General features: G+C 43.1%; 1 protein-coding gene across 1 annotated transcript in view; it reads left to right on the top strand.

Moving 5' to 3' along the window:
- EIPR1 (EARP complex and GARP complex interacting protein 1) overlaps nucleotides 1-17709 on the top strand; it is a 410026-nt gene extending 392317 nt beyond the window's left edge. The window contains exon 9 of the mRNA XM_075341075.1: nucleotides 11784-17709. Within this exon, the coding sequence (XP_075197190.1) occupies nucleotides 11784-11958 (175 nt within the window). The 3' untranslated portion in view covers nucleotides 11959-17709. The remainder of the gene's footprint in view (nucleotides 1-11783) is intronic.
- The last annotated feature ends 112 nt before the right edge of the window (nucleotides 17710-17821 follow it).

Raw genomic sequence — 17821 nt, 5'->3', positions numbered from 1 at the left:
AGGGGAACGTGTCAGGGATGTCCACTTTCACCGTTATTATTTAACCTGGCATTAGATCCACTTCTACAAACATTACAAAATTTGCCAGAGTTCCAGGGAGTGAAGGTCGGACATTCTATGATCAAAATGTTGGCCTTTGCAGATGATGTATTGCTATTTATAGCCAACCCTGCTCAAGCAATCACTGCAATAATGAATACACTAAACAGATTTGGGGAAATCTCAGGCTTTAAAGTTAACTACAACAAATCGGAGGCATTGGCGATATTTAGAACTGGTAAAATTAATGATGTCTCATTTCCATTTCAATGGTGTTCGGCGTCTATTAGGTACCTGGGCATCCAACTTCCAGCCAACCCGTCACTGATGTATAAATTAAACTATAGGCCTTGTATAGCCTCCTTGCTTCAGCTCCTGCAGTCATGAGACAGATTTAAACTATCTTTCTCAGACTGGTGTCATCTCATAAAAATGATAGCGTTTCCTAAATTAATGTATCTCTTCCAATCTCTTCCATTGCTGCTAACCAACTCTGAAATAAAGATGCTGAATACGGGATTCAGGAAATTCATCTGGGGACGTGTGGGGTGTTCCAGGATAAGCCTCTCTCTAAACTTACCATTCCCAAAAAGGAGGGGGGAATTAATCTTCCAGATATTGGTAGATATAATCTTGCAGCAAACTTCAGATATGTCTTGGATTAGGCGCGAGGCTCCTCCCATTTTGCCAATGTCCAACTGGAAGGACAGTTATACCCAGACTTATCTTTGATGACCTTGTTACACTTGAGAGGAGATGAGCTTCCAGGCGACATCACAGAGCATCCCACACTTTGGGCTACAATAAAAACATGGAGGAGGGTAAAAAAGATTTGCAGTGCTAGCTGCTATGTAACACCATTCCAGACATTTAGGGTGAACCCACACTTTCTAGAGGGCAGGCCCTCAGTAGAGTACGAGATTCTGGCCACGCAAAAATGTCAGATGGCGGTGGATATGCTGGATTACTGCTTTTCTTTACTAACTTTTGAGGAAGCGACACGCCACTTTCCAGCATTCACACACAAACCTTTCTTATTCCTTCAAGCTCATAGCTTGGCACTAAAAAATATTACTCAAGGAGCAGGAGTAGGGCCAACTAGAAAATTGGACACTTTTATCCGTAACGCTAAGACGCAGGCCACCTCCACTAGCCAGATATACTCGTTGCTACGTCCTCACTGGAACTGGGAGGAGGAAAAGGCGGGCCTGGCAAAATGGAAAACAGAGTTCCCGGAATATGAGATAGCAGATATACTGGGAGCTACCCTGTCTCTAGTAAAATTAGTGCCATATGCTAGTTACAGAGACATGGCTTTACGGGTCTTTCATAGGGCGTACATATCACCTCTGGTTCGGTCCAGGATGTCATCTACAATATACGCTTGCGCTAAGTGTGGACACTATACCATCAGTTTTGGGAATGCACGCAAATTTTGGAACTGTGGAAATAAGTACATCTGAGAATTCAAAGCACATACAAGATTAACCCCTTCACGACCTTGGACGGATCTATCCGTCAAGGATAGTGTCCCGTTAAGCCTCGCCCCCTGCCGCGGGCAGGCGGCGGTCGGCACACATATCAGCTGTTTTCAACAGCTGACATGTGTGCCTGCTAGCCGCGGGTGGAATCGCTTCCACTTGCGGCCATTAACCCCTTAAATCTTGCTGCCAAAGTCTGTCAGCAAGATCTAAATGCACGCGGCCATGTTTTTTACTTACCGCCGCCCCCACCGGAAGTCACGTGCGTTATCACGTGACTATCGGTGGTTGCCATCGTAGCACAGGGTCATGTGATGACGCCTGCAGCTACGATGTTTCACTTTCGTTTTCCCTCGGCCGAGAGCAGAGGGAAAAACAAAGTGACTGAATCTGCTGTTTACAGCTGTATAGCTGTGATCAGCAGATAGATAATAGCGATCGGATTGCTGATCGCTATAGCCCCCTAGGGGGACTAGTAAAATAAAAAAAAGTAAAAAAAAAAAGTTTTAAAAAATAAAAAAAACCAAAAACCTAAAAGTTCAAATCACCCCCCTTTCCCCCCATTGAAAATTAAAGGGTTAAAAAATAAATAAATATACACATATTTGGTATCGCCGCGTTCAGAAATGCCCGATCTATCATAATATAAAATCAATTAATCTGATTGGCAAACGGCGTAGTGGCAAAAGAATTCCAAACGCCAAAATTACGTTTTTTGGTCGCCGCAAGTTTTACGCAAAATGCAATAACAGGCGATCAAAATGTAGCATCTGCGCAAAAATGGTACCATTATAAACGTCAGCTTGAGACGCAAAAAATAAGCCGTCACTGAGCCATAGATCCAAAAAAATAAGAACGCTACGTGTTTTGGAAAATGGTGCAAAATGTGCGCCACTTTTATTGGACAAACGTGTGATTTTTTTTTAACCCCTTAGATACAAGTAAACCTATACATGTTTGGTGTCTACAAACTCGCACCGACCTGAGGCATCACAAAGATACATCAGTTTTATCATATAGTGAACACGGTGAATAAAACATCCCAAAAACTATTGTGCGATCACACTTTTTTTGCAGTTTTTCCACACTTGGAATTTTTTTGCTGTTTTCCAGTACAATATATGGTAAAACATATGGTTTCATTTAAAAGTACAACTCGTCCCGCAAAAAACAAGCCCTCATATGGCAAGATTGACGGAATAATAAAAAAGTTACGGCTCTCGGAAGAAAAGGAGCAAAAAACAAAAACTGAAAGTGCCCGGGGGCTGAAGGGGTTAAATTCCTGTTAACCCCTCATGGGCCACCTTTAATATCCTAGGGGAGACTCAGCAAAATATCCCCAGGGGAACAAAGGCGGGCGCTTTCTATTTGGGCAGCAGCCACTAGGAAAAGCATTTTACACCAATGGATAAACTCGAATCCCCCAACTATTGCATTGGTTGACACAAAAATCAAATTTTTGTTTAAAATGGAGAGATTGGAGACACTGACAAACAAGGAAAAATTGACCAGAACATTTTTTGAAACACAGAGTCCATACATCCAGACACTCCCCATAGACACTAAAAATAGTCTTAGATCACAATTTGAAAATACCTCATGGTACCTGCGGGAAGTCATTGGAGGGCACAACCCAATACCATAAAGATCTAGGTTTGGAGAGAGGACACGCAGAGGTGGGGTGGGGGGAGGTAGGTAAGGGGGTTGGGATTCGAGGAGATACATTATCTGTAATTTTGTAGTTTAACATAATCATAATGTATTGTATTATATGATTATTGATTATATATTTTTGTTATTAATAACTAATAAAAAGAAGGTTAAAAAAAAAAAAGGTCAACAATACAGCTATGCAAAATCTGGGTGTATGAAAATTCTTAAGTTTTCTTATGCCCTGATTTAAAAGAACACTTCTTTTTAACCTTCACGTATGGATTTTGCACAAAACGTGCGTGAAAATATGCACAAGCAAGATGAACAAGAAAAATCTTTATTGTAGCCAAAAATTTACACAATATTATATATAAAAATTTATTGAACATTCATTCTGCAACTTCATTGGAAATTTATTTTTTTTTACACCTTTTCCTTTTCTGTTCATAGCTTCTCCTGATACCTATTCTCTTATAGAAGGCCTGCAGGTCTTCTCTGTGAAGCATCCCACAAGTCCCCCATCATGTTAACTTCCCATTTACCTTGGTATCGTCGTTATATCTTCTTGATATCCTGATGGAATCTTTCTCCTTGTTCTTTACTAACTGCACCAAGGTTTTCAGGGGCAGTAGCCCAAAAGGGAATGTAAATAATGTAACTTCAAATTCATCAAACAAGCCAAGGCTTTGAAACGTTTCAGCACGTTCTCCAAGGTGGGCTTAAATTTTGGATATTTGGACCTAGAAATTTCTTCACAACTTCTTTAAAGGGAAGGTATCGTCAAAAAAAACCAATTTCAATAACTGAAAAAATGTGAAGTAATAATGTTTTAATGTTTTGTTTAAATACTATAATTTGTTTTTAATTGAGCAAAATATAAAAAAAAATTAAAAAGTTTGATATTTTCCACTGTTAAACATAAGGGGGAGCAGCTGCTGAAATCCTACAGAAATCCCACTGTAGAAAAAGCTCACATTACAGCTGCAGTAAAGTGGGCGGAGTTTGTTCTCCTGTGTGTGTGATGGCACGCCTCCCCCCTCCTAATCTGAGTGTTTACAACAGATAACAGAGAATGACATGTAGGGACATAGTGCAGAGCCATTTTGTTGGTGACCAGAAATGTCTAAAGTGTCACCAAGGACAGCAGGAGTATCACACAGGATAGGATTAGATACACAGCTCAGCAGACATTATCACACACGATAGGATTAGATACACAGCTCAGCAGACAGTATCACACAGGATGGGATTAGATACACGGCTCAGCAGACAGTATCACACAGGATAGGATTAGATACATGGCTCAGCAGACAGTATCACACAGGATAGGATTAGATGCATGGCTCAGCAGACAGTATCACACAGGATAGGATTAGATACACGGCTCAGCAGACAGTATCACACAGGAGAGGATTAGATACACAGCCGTGCAGACAGTATCACACAGGATAGGATTAGATACACAGCTCAGCAGACAGTATCACACGATAGGATTAGATACACAGCCGTGCAGACAGTATCACACAGGAGAGGATTAGATACACGGCTCAGCAGACATCACACAGGATAGGATTAGATACACGGCTCAGCAGACAGTATCACACAGGAGAGGATTAGATACACAGCCGTGCAGACAGTATCACACAGGATAGGATTAGATACACTGAGCGGGGGTATATATTGAGCGGGGGGTGTTTTTGGAGCCGTACCAGCGGCGGTACTCACATGCGGTGGCACACAAACACACACACAGCAGCGGCGGACAGAGCGGGGGCTGGGTAGAGCGGAGGTAGGGGGTGTCATTAGAGACAGTAACGATGGGGGGGAGGGGCAGTGGTAGCAGTAGCGGGGGCACAGCGGGGGCTGGGGAGAGCGGAGGGAGGGGGTGTCATCGGAGACGGTAACTGGGGGAGGGGAGGCGGCCCGTACTCACATATCCCGGCGGTTGACAGGGGTATAGTGGAGCAAACCGCATACGCTGAGAGCTCCACAATGATGGCGCTGATCTCCTCCCTCTGCTGTGATCTGGACAGCCCAGGGGGTGCGTCCAGGTCACAGCAGACGCCCACTGTAACGTAAATGATGGGGTCAGATCCCGACCACTGTTCTCTATGCACAAGGGCTGCCATAAAGGAGTAACTGTCGTTGCACACACATTAAATGCATGGCAGCCCCCAGTGCCTCCAGTAAAATTAGAATTAAATAAAAACTAAATAAGCAGCGATTTTCATTTTGTATTAAAAATACTTGATTTCATAATCACTATTTTTAATACAAAAATAAAAAAAGCGATACCTTACCTTTAAATGAATCCCAAGCCCTATGCTCAACAGTTTTCATTTTTATTTCTAACACGTTGTCCTTCATGAGTTTCCAAATATCCAGACCCACAAAAATACCTTCCTTCAGTTTAGCTTTGAACAGTTCCTAAAAGTTGGTACACAGGTACTTAAAAGTCTTCCCTTCTTTCTGTAGAGCTTTTACAAAATGCTTCATCAGTCTAAGCTTAATGTGGAGTGGCAGCAGGAGAACTTTAGTTGGATCATCTAAACTTTCCACCCCATATTGACCATTCTTAATCCTCGTAGCTAAGATTCTTGAGAATAAAGTCTAAATTCTCATAGCTTTCCTTCAAGTGCAAAGAATACCCTACAGGCACTGATTCATCCTTGCTGCCGTTGTGCAGTAGCATCTTTCAGACTTTTTGTTGGATGAAATCAATAAAGAGTCTCCACTCGCTCACATTGTACTCAATGTTACGTTTTACCATCAGCCCAGGAACATCCCTGTAATACACTAGAGCACCGTCTTGGAAAAAAAATATGGAAGGAATTCCTTTTCCCTGCTTCAGTACTATGAAAAACAGGTACCAGGAGCTAGCAGGATCTCAGGATCTTTTCCTTTAGTCTAGAGCCTAAGTTCTGCAGCATGTTTAGGAAGGTCCAGGTACCTAACTAAATCATTTAATTGGAGCTGTGAAAAAAGCTGTGACTCATTGGGCCTGCGGAATCAGTGTTTGTGGACAAAACTTTACATGATGGATTTTTTCCAATATTTTTTACTGAGTTCAGCGATCGAAAATATATAAAAATTACCTCTTTTCAAACAATTTTACTCTTGCAGACCTTTGTAATCTTTATAGGAAAGCTGTCATGATATTTGTGTTTTTTGTAATTACCGCAAGACTAGTAAAGGGTTAATAAATACCTATGTACGAGTATCCTTGTTTAGATCTCTCCTATTGCTTGGAATGAGAAATAGAAGTTAGATAAAATTACCATACTCTCAGTGTTAATCTGGGACTCGGAGGTGCTGCAGTAGTGAATAGTCACAATCTCCTGGAGGTTAAGGGTGCTTTACACGCTGCGACATCGCTAATGATATATTGTCGGGGTCACGGTGTTTGTGACGCACATCCGGCGCCGTTAGCGACATCGCAGCGTGTTACAGCTAGGAGCAACGATCAACGATCGCAAAAACATCAAAAATCGTTGATCGTTGACACGTCGCTCCTTTTCATAATATCGTTGGTGGTGCATGCCGCTGGTTGTTCGTGGTTCCTGCGGCGTCAGACATCGCTATGTGTAACACCACAGGAACGACGAACATCGTCCTACCTGCATCCACCGGCAATGAGGAAGGAAGAAGGTGGGCGGGATATTCATCTCCGCCCCACCGATTCTATTGGACGGCTGCCGTGTGACGCTGCACGAACCGCTCCCTTAGAAAGAAGGCGGTTCGCCGGCTACAGCGACGTCGCAGGGAAGGTAAGTCCGTGTGACGGGAGTAAGCAATGTTGTGCGCCACGGGCAGCGATTTGCCCGTGACGCACAACCGACGGGGGCGGGTACGCTCGCTAGTGATATCAATAGCGATATCGCAGCGTGTAAAGTGCCCTTTAGGCTGCCATCTCTGCCTTGATTGATGATGGTTTGGTGTAGTATATTGAAAATACACAAATGGTCAAAATTGATGGTACCCCTCGTTTTATGAAAGAAAAACCCACAATGGTCACATAAATAACTTGAATCTGACAAAAGTAATAATAAATAAAAAATATATGAAAATGAACAAATGAAAGTCAGACATTGCTTTTCTGCTTCCACGGAATTTTTTAAAAAAAATGAAACTCATGAAATAGGCCTGGACAGAAATGAAGGTACCCCTGAAAATAATGTGACAAAAGGGACATGTTAAATAAAGGTGTGTCTACTAATTAGCATCACAAGTGACTAAAATCTTGTAATCAGATCAGTCAGTGGACGTATATATAGGTTACAGATACTCACTGTGCTGTTTGGTGACATGGTGTGTAGCACACTCAACATGGACCAGAGGAAGCGAAGGAAAGAGTTGCCTCAGGAGATTAAAAATAAAATTATAGACAACCATGTTAAAGGTAAAGGTTATAAGACCATCTCCAAGCAGTTTGATGTTCCTGTCACTACAGGTGCACATAATATTCAGACATTTACGATCCATGGGACCGTAGGCAACCTCCCTGGACGTGGCCGCAGGAAGAAAATTGATTACAAATCAAAGAGACGGATAATATGAATGGTAACAAAAGAGCCCAGAAAAACGTCTAAAGAGGTTAAAGGTGAACTTGAAGCTCAAGGAACATCTGTGTTGGATCACACGATCCGTTGTTGTTTGAGGCAAAGTAGAAATATGTGAAAGGGTCATATACCGTATTTTTCGGACTATGACGCACTTTTTTCCCCCCAAATGGGGGAAAGTGGGGGGTGCGTCTTATAGTCTGAATGTAGGGCTGCGGGGAATGAGGGTGCTGCGGGTCATTGGCGGCATGAGCAGGCTGTAGCAGCGCCTGCCATGAACATGTGGACCCACTAATTTGATATGCACACCCATCATCCCGCCCATCATCTCAGTGCTGAAGCCGGCGCTGACAGGTGGGCAGGATGATGGGCGAGGGATAAACAGCCGGCCCACGTGATCACCCCTGGCAACTACAGCTTGGAGTGATCATGTGCTGGTTTATTCACTGCCCCCTGCGCATTATCATCAGCGCGGGGGGCAGGGAATCAGTATACTCACCGGCCACGATCCCTGCAGCACCACGATGTCCTTTTGTCTGTGCCGGCGGCGGCTGTGTGGAGACTAGCGGTGTGCACAGCGATTACGTCATCGCTGTGCGCACATGTCCACACGCAGCTGCGGCTGGCACAGAAAGGAGGACATCGCGATGCTACAGGGATCGTGGCCGGCTCCACCCAGGTCAGCGGCGCTGCTGCAGGGAGTGAGGTATGGTGAGTATGAACATTTATTTTTTTTATGTGCCACAGGATGCAGCCATACACCAGGATGAGGGTATATAGTAGGATAGGGGTATATAGCAGGATGAGGGCATATAGCAGGATGGGGTTATATTATGAGCAGGATGGGGGTATATTATGAGCATGATGGGGGTATATTATGAGCAGGATGGGGGTATATTATGAGCAGGATGGGGGTATATTATGAGCAGGATGGGGGTATATTAGCTGGATGGGGATATATTAGCTGGATGGGGGTATATAGCAGGATGGGGAATATAGCAGGATAGGGGCATATAGCAAGATGGGGGTATATAGCAGGATGGGGGTATATAGCAGGATGGGGCCATATGCCAGGATGGGGTACATAGCATGATGGGGCCATATGCCAGGATGGTGTGTATATAGCAGGATGTGGCCATATGCCAGGATGACGGTATATAGCATGATGTGGGCTATACCAGAATGAGGGACATATACTGTATATAAAAGGCAGGAAGATCATTACCAGGATGGGGTACCTTAGTAGAGAATTTGGGGACATTACCCCCTATAAGGCTATGTGCACACGCTGCGTTTTTTTGACGCTGCATTTTTGTGCGTTTTTGGCAGCTAAAACCGCACAAAACCGCACCCGCGGCAAAACAACGCGATTTGGTGCATTTTTGGCTGCGTTTTTCTGCGTTTTTCCATTGCATTGCATGGGGGAAAACGCAGAAAAACGCAGGAAAGAATTGACCTGTCCATTTTTTTTAAAGCTCAAAAATGCAGCTTAAAAAAAAAGTTGTGTGCGGACAGCAAAAATGAAAACTCATACACTTTGCTGGGGAAGCAAAGTCATGCAGTTTTGAGGCCAAAAACGCACCCGAAAAACGCACTGTGTGAATTTACCCCAATAGTGTCAGCAGCAGATCCATAACCCATATTTACCCCATAACAGTGTGTCATGACCACATTTTTTGCTTAAAATTTTATTTTCCTCCTCTAAAACCAGGGTGCGTCTGTGGTCCAGTGCATCTTATAGTCCGAAAAATCTGGTAACCAAAATACATAAACTACCCTTAAAACTATGAATTTTATTGCAGAAGTTAAAACAAGACACCAATATACCAAATTTGTACCATACACAAAATCACTAGTGCACAGGTAAAAGGAGAGGGTTACTGATAACACCCTACAATAGAACTTCCCTTATGTCCACTACCTACCCGCGGAGGTCAGCACCCTAATAGATACGAATTGGCACCCCCACTCTACGTCGACTGTCCCTTAACTGCCCTGGTTCGCCCTATCAAAGATTATGAAAAAGTACTTGTGCCTATCAAAAGTGCAAATCAGTGGTAGCAACCGGGCAGATAAAAATTCATAGGAAGCCATTCAAAGAATATACTCATCGTTTTTGTGATGTGTATGTGTATGAGCCCCTGAGTATATTCTTTGAATAGCTTCCCATGAATTTTTATCTGCCCGGTTGCTGGCACTGATTAGCAGTTTTGCTCCAGTTGTCTCGTGTTTGAAGGTTGCCTTTTCCAGACGGCATGTTTCAGCTCTTTACAAAGATGCTCACCAGGATTTAGGTCAGGGTCACTTCAGAATCGTCCAATGTTTTTCTCTTAGCCATTCTTGGATGTCTTTAGCTGTGTGTTTTGGGTCATTATCCTGTTGCAGGACCCATCACCTGCGACTCGGACCAAGCTTTCTGACATTGGGCAGTATATTGCTCTCTAGAATCCCTAGATAGTCTTGAGATTTCATTGTACCCTGCACAGATTAAAGGCACCCTGTGCCAGATGCAGCAAAGCATGCCCAGAATATAACAGAGCCTCCTCCATGTTTCACAGTAGGGACAGTGTTCTTTCTTAATATGCTTCTTTTTTCCGTTTGTGAACATAGAGCTGATGTGCCTTGCCAAAAAGTTCCATCTTTGTCTCATCTGTCCATAGGACATTCTCCCAGAAGCTTTGTGGCCTGTCAACATGTAGTTTGGCAAATTCCAGTCTGGTTTTTTTATGGGGGTTTTTTCAACAATGGTGTCCTCATTGGTCATCTCTTATGAAGTCCACTTTGGCTCAAAATACATAAACTACCCTTAAAACTATGAATTTTATTACAAAAGTTAAAACAAGACACCAATATACCAAATTTATACCATGCACATTAAAACACTAGTGCAGATGTAAATGGAGAGGGTTGCAGATAACTCCCTACAATAGAACCTCCCTCCTGTCCACTACCTACCCGCGGAGGTCGGCCCCTAATAGTTACGAATTGGCTGTCCCTTAACTGCCCTGGTTCGCCCTATCAAAGATAATGAAAAAGTACTTGTGCCTATCAAAAGTGCAAATCAGTGGTAGCAAGCAGGCAGATAAAAATTCATGGGAAGTCCTTCATAGAATATATTCATCGTTTTTGTGATTTATATATGTATGAGCCCCTAAGTATATTCTTTGAATGACTTCCCATGAATTTTTATCTGACTGGTTTGCTAGCACTGATTTGCAATTTTGATAGGCACAAGCACTTTTTCATATTCTTTGATAGGGTGAACCAGGGCAGTTAAGGAACAGTCGACATACAGTGGGGTCGCCAATTTGTATCTTATTAGGGTGCCGACCTTCACGAGTAAGTAGTGGACAGGAGGGAGGTTCTATTGTAGGGTGTTATCAGTAACCCTCTCCCTTTACCTGTGCACTAGTGTTTTTATGTGTATGGTACAAATTTGGCATATTGGTGTCTTTTAACATTTGTAATAAAATTAATAGTTTTAAGGGTAGTTTATGTATTTTTAGCCAAAAGCAATCAATATCTCTGGATGTGGTGAGTGTGTGTGTCAGCCGGAAACAGGGGAGTACGGCGTGCAGCATACCTACTGGCAGCAGCCGCCAAAGATCGCAGGAGGACCTGGGAGTGACGCAGACGCCCGGGGTCTGGTAGGTACGACTCTCCTGGGAAAGGGAATCTGAGTTTCCTCGAGAATAAGCCCTATCCTGAAAATAAGCTCTAATGCTTTTTTCGGGACAAAAAATAAAATATAAGACAGTGTTATATTTTTGGGAAAACACGGTTTGACCTTTTTTATAGTCAGTAATGATATTTTTGAAAACTTTTTTTAAACCTTCCATCCTTCCTAACAATGGTTAAAGTGTCTAAGCAAATGAACATGTTCCTCATAGAAATAATGTATCCATGCGATATAACCTCAGGGTGTCCAGACAATGTTTGACACTTTTTGTCATTTTTTTTGTTTCATGCTTGTAATTATGCGCTCGACAAATACGCAACATTATGTTTTTCCCTTTCATTTAATTGTATTTTTTTTTTGTTTCCCTCTTAGAACAAAAGAGCCACTCCAGGACAGTATAATAGCTACCTACGAAGAGCATGAAGACAGTGTGTATGCCGTGGAATGGTCCTCTGCAGACCCCTGGCTCTTCGCTTCCTTAAGTTATGATGGAAGGCTGGTTATTAACCGAGTCCCAAGAGCACTCAAATATAACATACTGCTGTAATTTGTTCGTTTGTTTGAGCTGAAGTGATTGCATGTCACTGACAGCTTATTTCCTGTAATTTGGAGACTCGAGAGACGGGGATCTGAAATATGTTATTATATTTGTTTATTGTAGAGCTTTGTAATAAATGACCAAAATCTGGGGTCAGACCTGACCTTTTTTAGATTGTTGTGTTTAGACACTGGGATCCTAATGAAATAGATGTCATCCGAGGACTGTCATCTGGGTGTATGTTCTTTCATTGGAAGCTGGGTGCTGAGCAGCTGGAATATTTCTATATATCTGACGCAGCTTTTTTTTTTATATGATAGTGTATTGTATAAAAAAAATTATAATCATGTGCTCGCTGTATGCTAATTATGTTTGAATAGTCATATGGAACGTGCCGTTCCTGTAAGTAGTTACACAGTCCAACCGAAAGCCATGTCTCCTGAGCATTTGCAAAGAAGTGAGGTCTACTTGTTTTGGCTTTATATGTGACCTGCGCATATGTCTGGTACCTTATTATCGCATTCTAGTAAGGCACGTAAGGCCAAGGCAAGTTTGCTGGTCAACCACCTCAAATATTACCTTGGTTAATCCTGTCAGTAGCTTGTCTCAAATATTAAGCCAAGCACGTGTAAGTACACATGGATGGTACAGAAAAACTGCCAATGAAGTAAAACTTACTAACAGGTTGTCTAATTATATGAAATTGACTACTCTTTACTATTGAGATCCTTCGGAATAACATTTAAAATGGTCTCGGTATCATCTACTAGTGTAACTTCTTCCAAAAATGTTATATATTTTAAGAGTCATCCTCTTCTTAGTTCTGGATTAATTCCTTTTAATTTCTCTGAGGTTCATGGAGGCATGGAAATCCCTGTTTAGACACTAAACTCATGATAGACTTAAGGCCATTTTACACGCAATGACATCGCTAGCGAGATGTCGTTGGGGTCACGGAATTCGTGACGCACATCCGGCCTCGTTAGCGACGTTGTTGCATGTGAAATGTACGAATGACCGTTAATGATCAAAAATACTCACCTTATCGTTGATCGTTGACACATTGTTCTAATACCAAATATCGTTGATGGTGCTGGATGCAGGATGTTCGTCGTTCCTGAGGCAGCACACATCGCTACGTGTGACACCCCAGGAATGACTAACAACACCTTACCTGCGTCCTCTGGCAACGAGGTGGGCGTCACTTTCTTTCGGCTGCTCTCCGCCCCTCCGCTTCTATTGGACGGCTGCCGTATGACGTCGCTGTGACGCCGCACGAACCGCCCCCTTAGAAAAAAGGCGGTTTGCCGGCCAAAGCGACATCGCTAGGCAGGTAAGGCCGTGTGACGGGGACTAACGATATTGTGCGCCACGGGCAGCGATTTGCGCGTGACGCACAAACGACGGGGGCTGGTGCTTTCACGAGCGACATCGCTAGCGATGTCGCTGCGTGTAAAGCCCCCTTAAGACTCATTTTTCTCCCTACATATCATCAAGTTGTTAGATTGCTCAGTTCATAGTATATTAGGCCCCTCTGGAAGCACCACTTTGACTTTCAGTGGAAGCCTCAATCCTTTTGATTTATTCCCTCTTCTGAAACTTTATCACCAACCCGATAATGAAACATTCACTCTCTATGAAGAACTCTTCATGCCTCATCTCTCTGTAAGTAAGCCAAGCGGCAATGCTGGGAAACAGGCCAACTCTCCGGCGTCTTTTAGGGCTTGGAGACTGGCTTTCTTCCACAAAACCTTTCAAATAATTTTAACAGAAGAGAGTTAAGGCCTTTGGTGACCTATGTGAGCAGTATAACGTTCCACATAACAGAGTTTTCTGGTACCTTCAGGTCATACAGTCCTTTCTCCAAAACATTTTAAATCTGTTTTGGAGGATTTACATAATTTGTTCAAGATTAGGAAATGGCTTAAAATGCTTTACTGTTGAATACTTCACAGTATTGGTGGTCTACGCCAGTCCTACAGTGAAGATGTCTTGCCCATCATCATGACACTAATCAGTGACCTCAGTGGTCATGCACTATGTATTCCAATTTTCTGCTGAGGTCAGTAATTGGCTAGAGCAGTCATATAAATGATGAATGAATTGTCGTCACTGCAGGACTGGCAAAGGACCCCTGAAATGGAGAGGAATTCAATGAGAAAGTAATACCATATTTTTCCCTTTATAAGACGCACCTGATAAGACGCACCCCCAAATTTGGTGAAGGAATAGAGAATTTTTGTAATAAATGGGGTCCGTCTTATAATGCCAGTGTCCGTCTAACAAATCATATAGGGTATATGTCCCTCATAGCCCCCCATCCTAAAATTAGCCCCCTTAATCTGGATATGGCCACCTTATATTGAATATAGCCCTCTTGTGCTGGCACACGTCCCCCAGTGATGCCACATGTCCCCTATTGCTGGCACACGTCCCCTATGGCTGGCACACATCCTCTATGGCTGGCACACTGCCCCTATGGCTGGCACACGGCCCCCTGTGGCTGGCACACGGCCCCCAGTGATGCCACACGTCCCCTATTTCTGGCACACGTCCTCTATGGCTGGCACGCGGCCCCTATGGCTGGCACACGACCCCTATGGCTGGCACACAGCCGCCAGTGATGCACACAGCCCCCTGTGGCTGGCACACGGCCCCCTATTGCTGCACATGGCTCCCTGTGGATAGCACACATCACCCTGTGTTAGATGTGGCCCCCATGCTGCTGCTTTTAGTAAAATAAACTATTTCCTTACCTTCTCCAGTGCTGCCTTCCCTCGTGTCTTCCTCCGTGCGGTTGAGCTCCGGCCTCCTGCAGTTCCTGGTTCTCGGTGCCGGTCATGTGATCGGCACAGCAGAGTGATATCATCTCTGCGTGCCTGACCACAGCAGCAGGAGACCGGGAGATCAGCGCTAGAGGAGGTGAGTAAAGAGTGTTTTATTTTACTATGTGCAGGAGCATGGGGGCCATATCTAACACAGGGGGCATCTGCGATCAAAGGGGAGCACAGGCACATATAATATTCATCGCTGCCCCAGCCCGTCACCGCGGCGCGGTTTCAGCACCACAGTGATGGACAGCGGCAATGCATATTATATGAGCGGGAGCAGAAGATCTAACGCTGCCGCCCGCAGCTTTCACCTGGCCCCAGCACCGCTCCAGAGCTGCCCCCACCTCCCCTGGACTCTGTAGTGTGTGTGTGTGTATATATAGAAACATCGCACTGCACTCGGGTTACACTGGTGTAACACGAGTGCACTGCGAGAATCGCATCAGACAGCAACGGAGGAGATTGGGAGATAAATCCCTCCCTCTCCTCTGCAATGTCGGCCCTCCCCCCGCAGCTGTGGGCTGATCGCATGATCGGACCACAGTCGCATGACACTCGGCGCCCGCTGTGCGAGCGTGAGCCGAGTGTCATGTGAAGACTTACACATAACCCCTTGTGGCCTCAGCCTTAGAGAGGACCTTTCACTATTTCTTACATGCTAATGTGGCCACATCATGATAATATGGCTGAAGATCTAAATAAAATGGTTTTTATGTTTTTGTTTCTCCTCTCTGTTGCACAGATATTGGGTTATAAAGTTGATATGCTAATCTCTACTATTCCAAGTGGGCGTTAGTAGAGATTTGTCTCCAGGCATGTTTCCTTTTCCCCTCCATGATGTTGTTCAATGAAAAGCAGTTGACATTATGCAGAAAAGAACTTGTATATATAATTTTTTTATTTGAATGAAAAAGTCATAAAGTCTAAAACACAAATGACCTTATAGCATTATAATCTAATGGTTCCTCAGTGACAGTGGTTGTGGTCTGTAGCTAAAGAACCCTTCCAGTTGTTGAGCACTAAGAATGGAAGATCATTAGACTCCAATGTACATTACTGCAGATAAAGGTGTAGAGTGTATGGGGAGATGTTTTCCCACAGGTTTTTTTTCTCATATTGATAGATGCTTTGAGTCAAATACCACCCCTAACCAAATTACAAGTGGGTAAAGTGCAATAATAGACTATCAATCTTTGAAAATATTGCCTCCTATTACCTGTCAGGTAAGGAGGCCACATGGGGTGAAGTTTTTTTCCTTATCTTTCCTAATGCACCCCTGCTGTAAAGCCCGCTTTACACGCTGCAATGTATCTTACAATGTGTCGGCGGGGTCACGTCGTAAGTGATGCACATCCGGCATTGTAAGTTACATTGCAGTGTGTGACAGGTACGTGTGATTGCGATTGAACGAAAATCCGTTCGTCGCATGCACGTCGTTCATTCATCGTGAATTGAACATGAGGTTGTTCAATGTTCCTGAGGCAGCACACATCGCAGTGTGTGACACCCCGAGAACATTGAACAGATCTTACCTGCCTCCCGCGGCTCCAGCTGGCTATGCGGAAGGAAAGAGGTGGGCGGGATGTTTACGTCCCACTCATCTCCGCCCCTCCGCTTCTATTGGCCGACTGCCGCGTGATGTCGATGTGACGCCGAATGTCCCTCCCACTCCAGGAAGTGGACGTTCGCCGCCCACATCGAGGTCGTATGGAAGGTAAGTATGTGTGACAGGGGATAATCGTTTGTGCGGCACGTTCAACAAATTGAACGTGCCGCACATACGGTGGGGGCGTTGCAAATCGCCTACGATATCGTATGCGAAATTGCAACATGTAAAGCTGGCTTTACTTTGGAATCTAACACACTGATTGTATAATAGCATTAGGTTAAAGTATAAATTGATCAGACTATATATCTGTTCTTCAAAATACCAAACTGCACCATACGGATACTGATCATACCAAAGGTATAAACCTGAACTCAGATTACGGTACAACTGGGAGAGGCAATGAAATATAATCATTAATAATCTTTAATATGTAGAAAACCACAGACTCACAGTAGCCATTCTGACACAGGAAAAAATGTACTTTGTAAGAATGTATTCAAATGTGCATCACCAATTATGTCCATCCCCAAACATGTCCATCCGATAACGCCTTTTTCTTTCACATTCTTATTATATCTAAATATATATTATTGGAATATGATTAATGTCTGAATAAAAGACTTGTTATAAATAAAACTCTATTTTTATTGTAACTATTTATGTATCTCCATATACACTATATTTTCTAATGTAAAATGAATTGCGAAGAGGATCACGTTAATTTCCTGAAATTTCTTAACATTCATAGATACAAGTGCATCTCAATAAATTGGAATATCATCAAAAAGTTAATTTATTTCAGTAATTCAATACAAAATGGGAAACACATGTACAGTGGAACCATGGTTTAAGAGTAACTTGGTTTGAGAGCGTTTTGCAAGACAAGGAAAGCTTTTTAAAAATTTGTAACTTGGTTTAAGAGCAATGCTTTGCAAGAAGAGCAAATACTCACCGTGTACACTTTCGGTTCCGTCCTTTTACCGCGTTCTGACCCGCTCTGGTGGTAACTTTCTGTCCATATGTACTGTTTACTGTATAGAGTATACCATTGTACAGTACAGTATATACTATATAGAATGTCTATCAATTTGCATTTGTGGATACAGTATTGTACTCTTTCGGCTAACCAGTACAGCAGATTGCTTGTATTGTACTTCCCGCACACCAACAATTCTATTGGAAGCTATTGTGTGGTTGAATTTGTTTTACAGGTTTTTTTTAGTGTATAGTATTTTGTATTAGTGTACTGTATTAATTTTATATGATACAGTACATTATTTTGTATTACTGTAATAAGTTTGTATAAATACAGTAAATATTTTGGGGTTGTGGAACAAATTGTCTGCTTTTCAATTATTTCCTATAGGAAAAGTCGCTTTGATATAAGAGTAACTTGGTTTAAGAGCACACTCCTGAAACCAATTATGCTCGT

Source organism: Anomaloglossus baeobatrachus, chromosome 3 (genome assembly GCF_048569485.1).
Source record: "Anomaloglossus baeobatrachus isolate aAnoBae1 chromosome 3, aAnoBae1.hap1, whole genome shotgun sequence".
NCBI classification, from domain to species: Eukaryota; Metazoa; Chordata; class Amphibia; order Anura; family Aromobatidae; genus Anomaloglossus; species Anomaloglossus baeobatrachus.
Note: the sequence above shows the minus strand (reverse complement) of the source record. Positions and strands in the feature narration are given on the sequence as shown.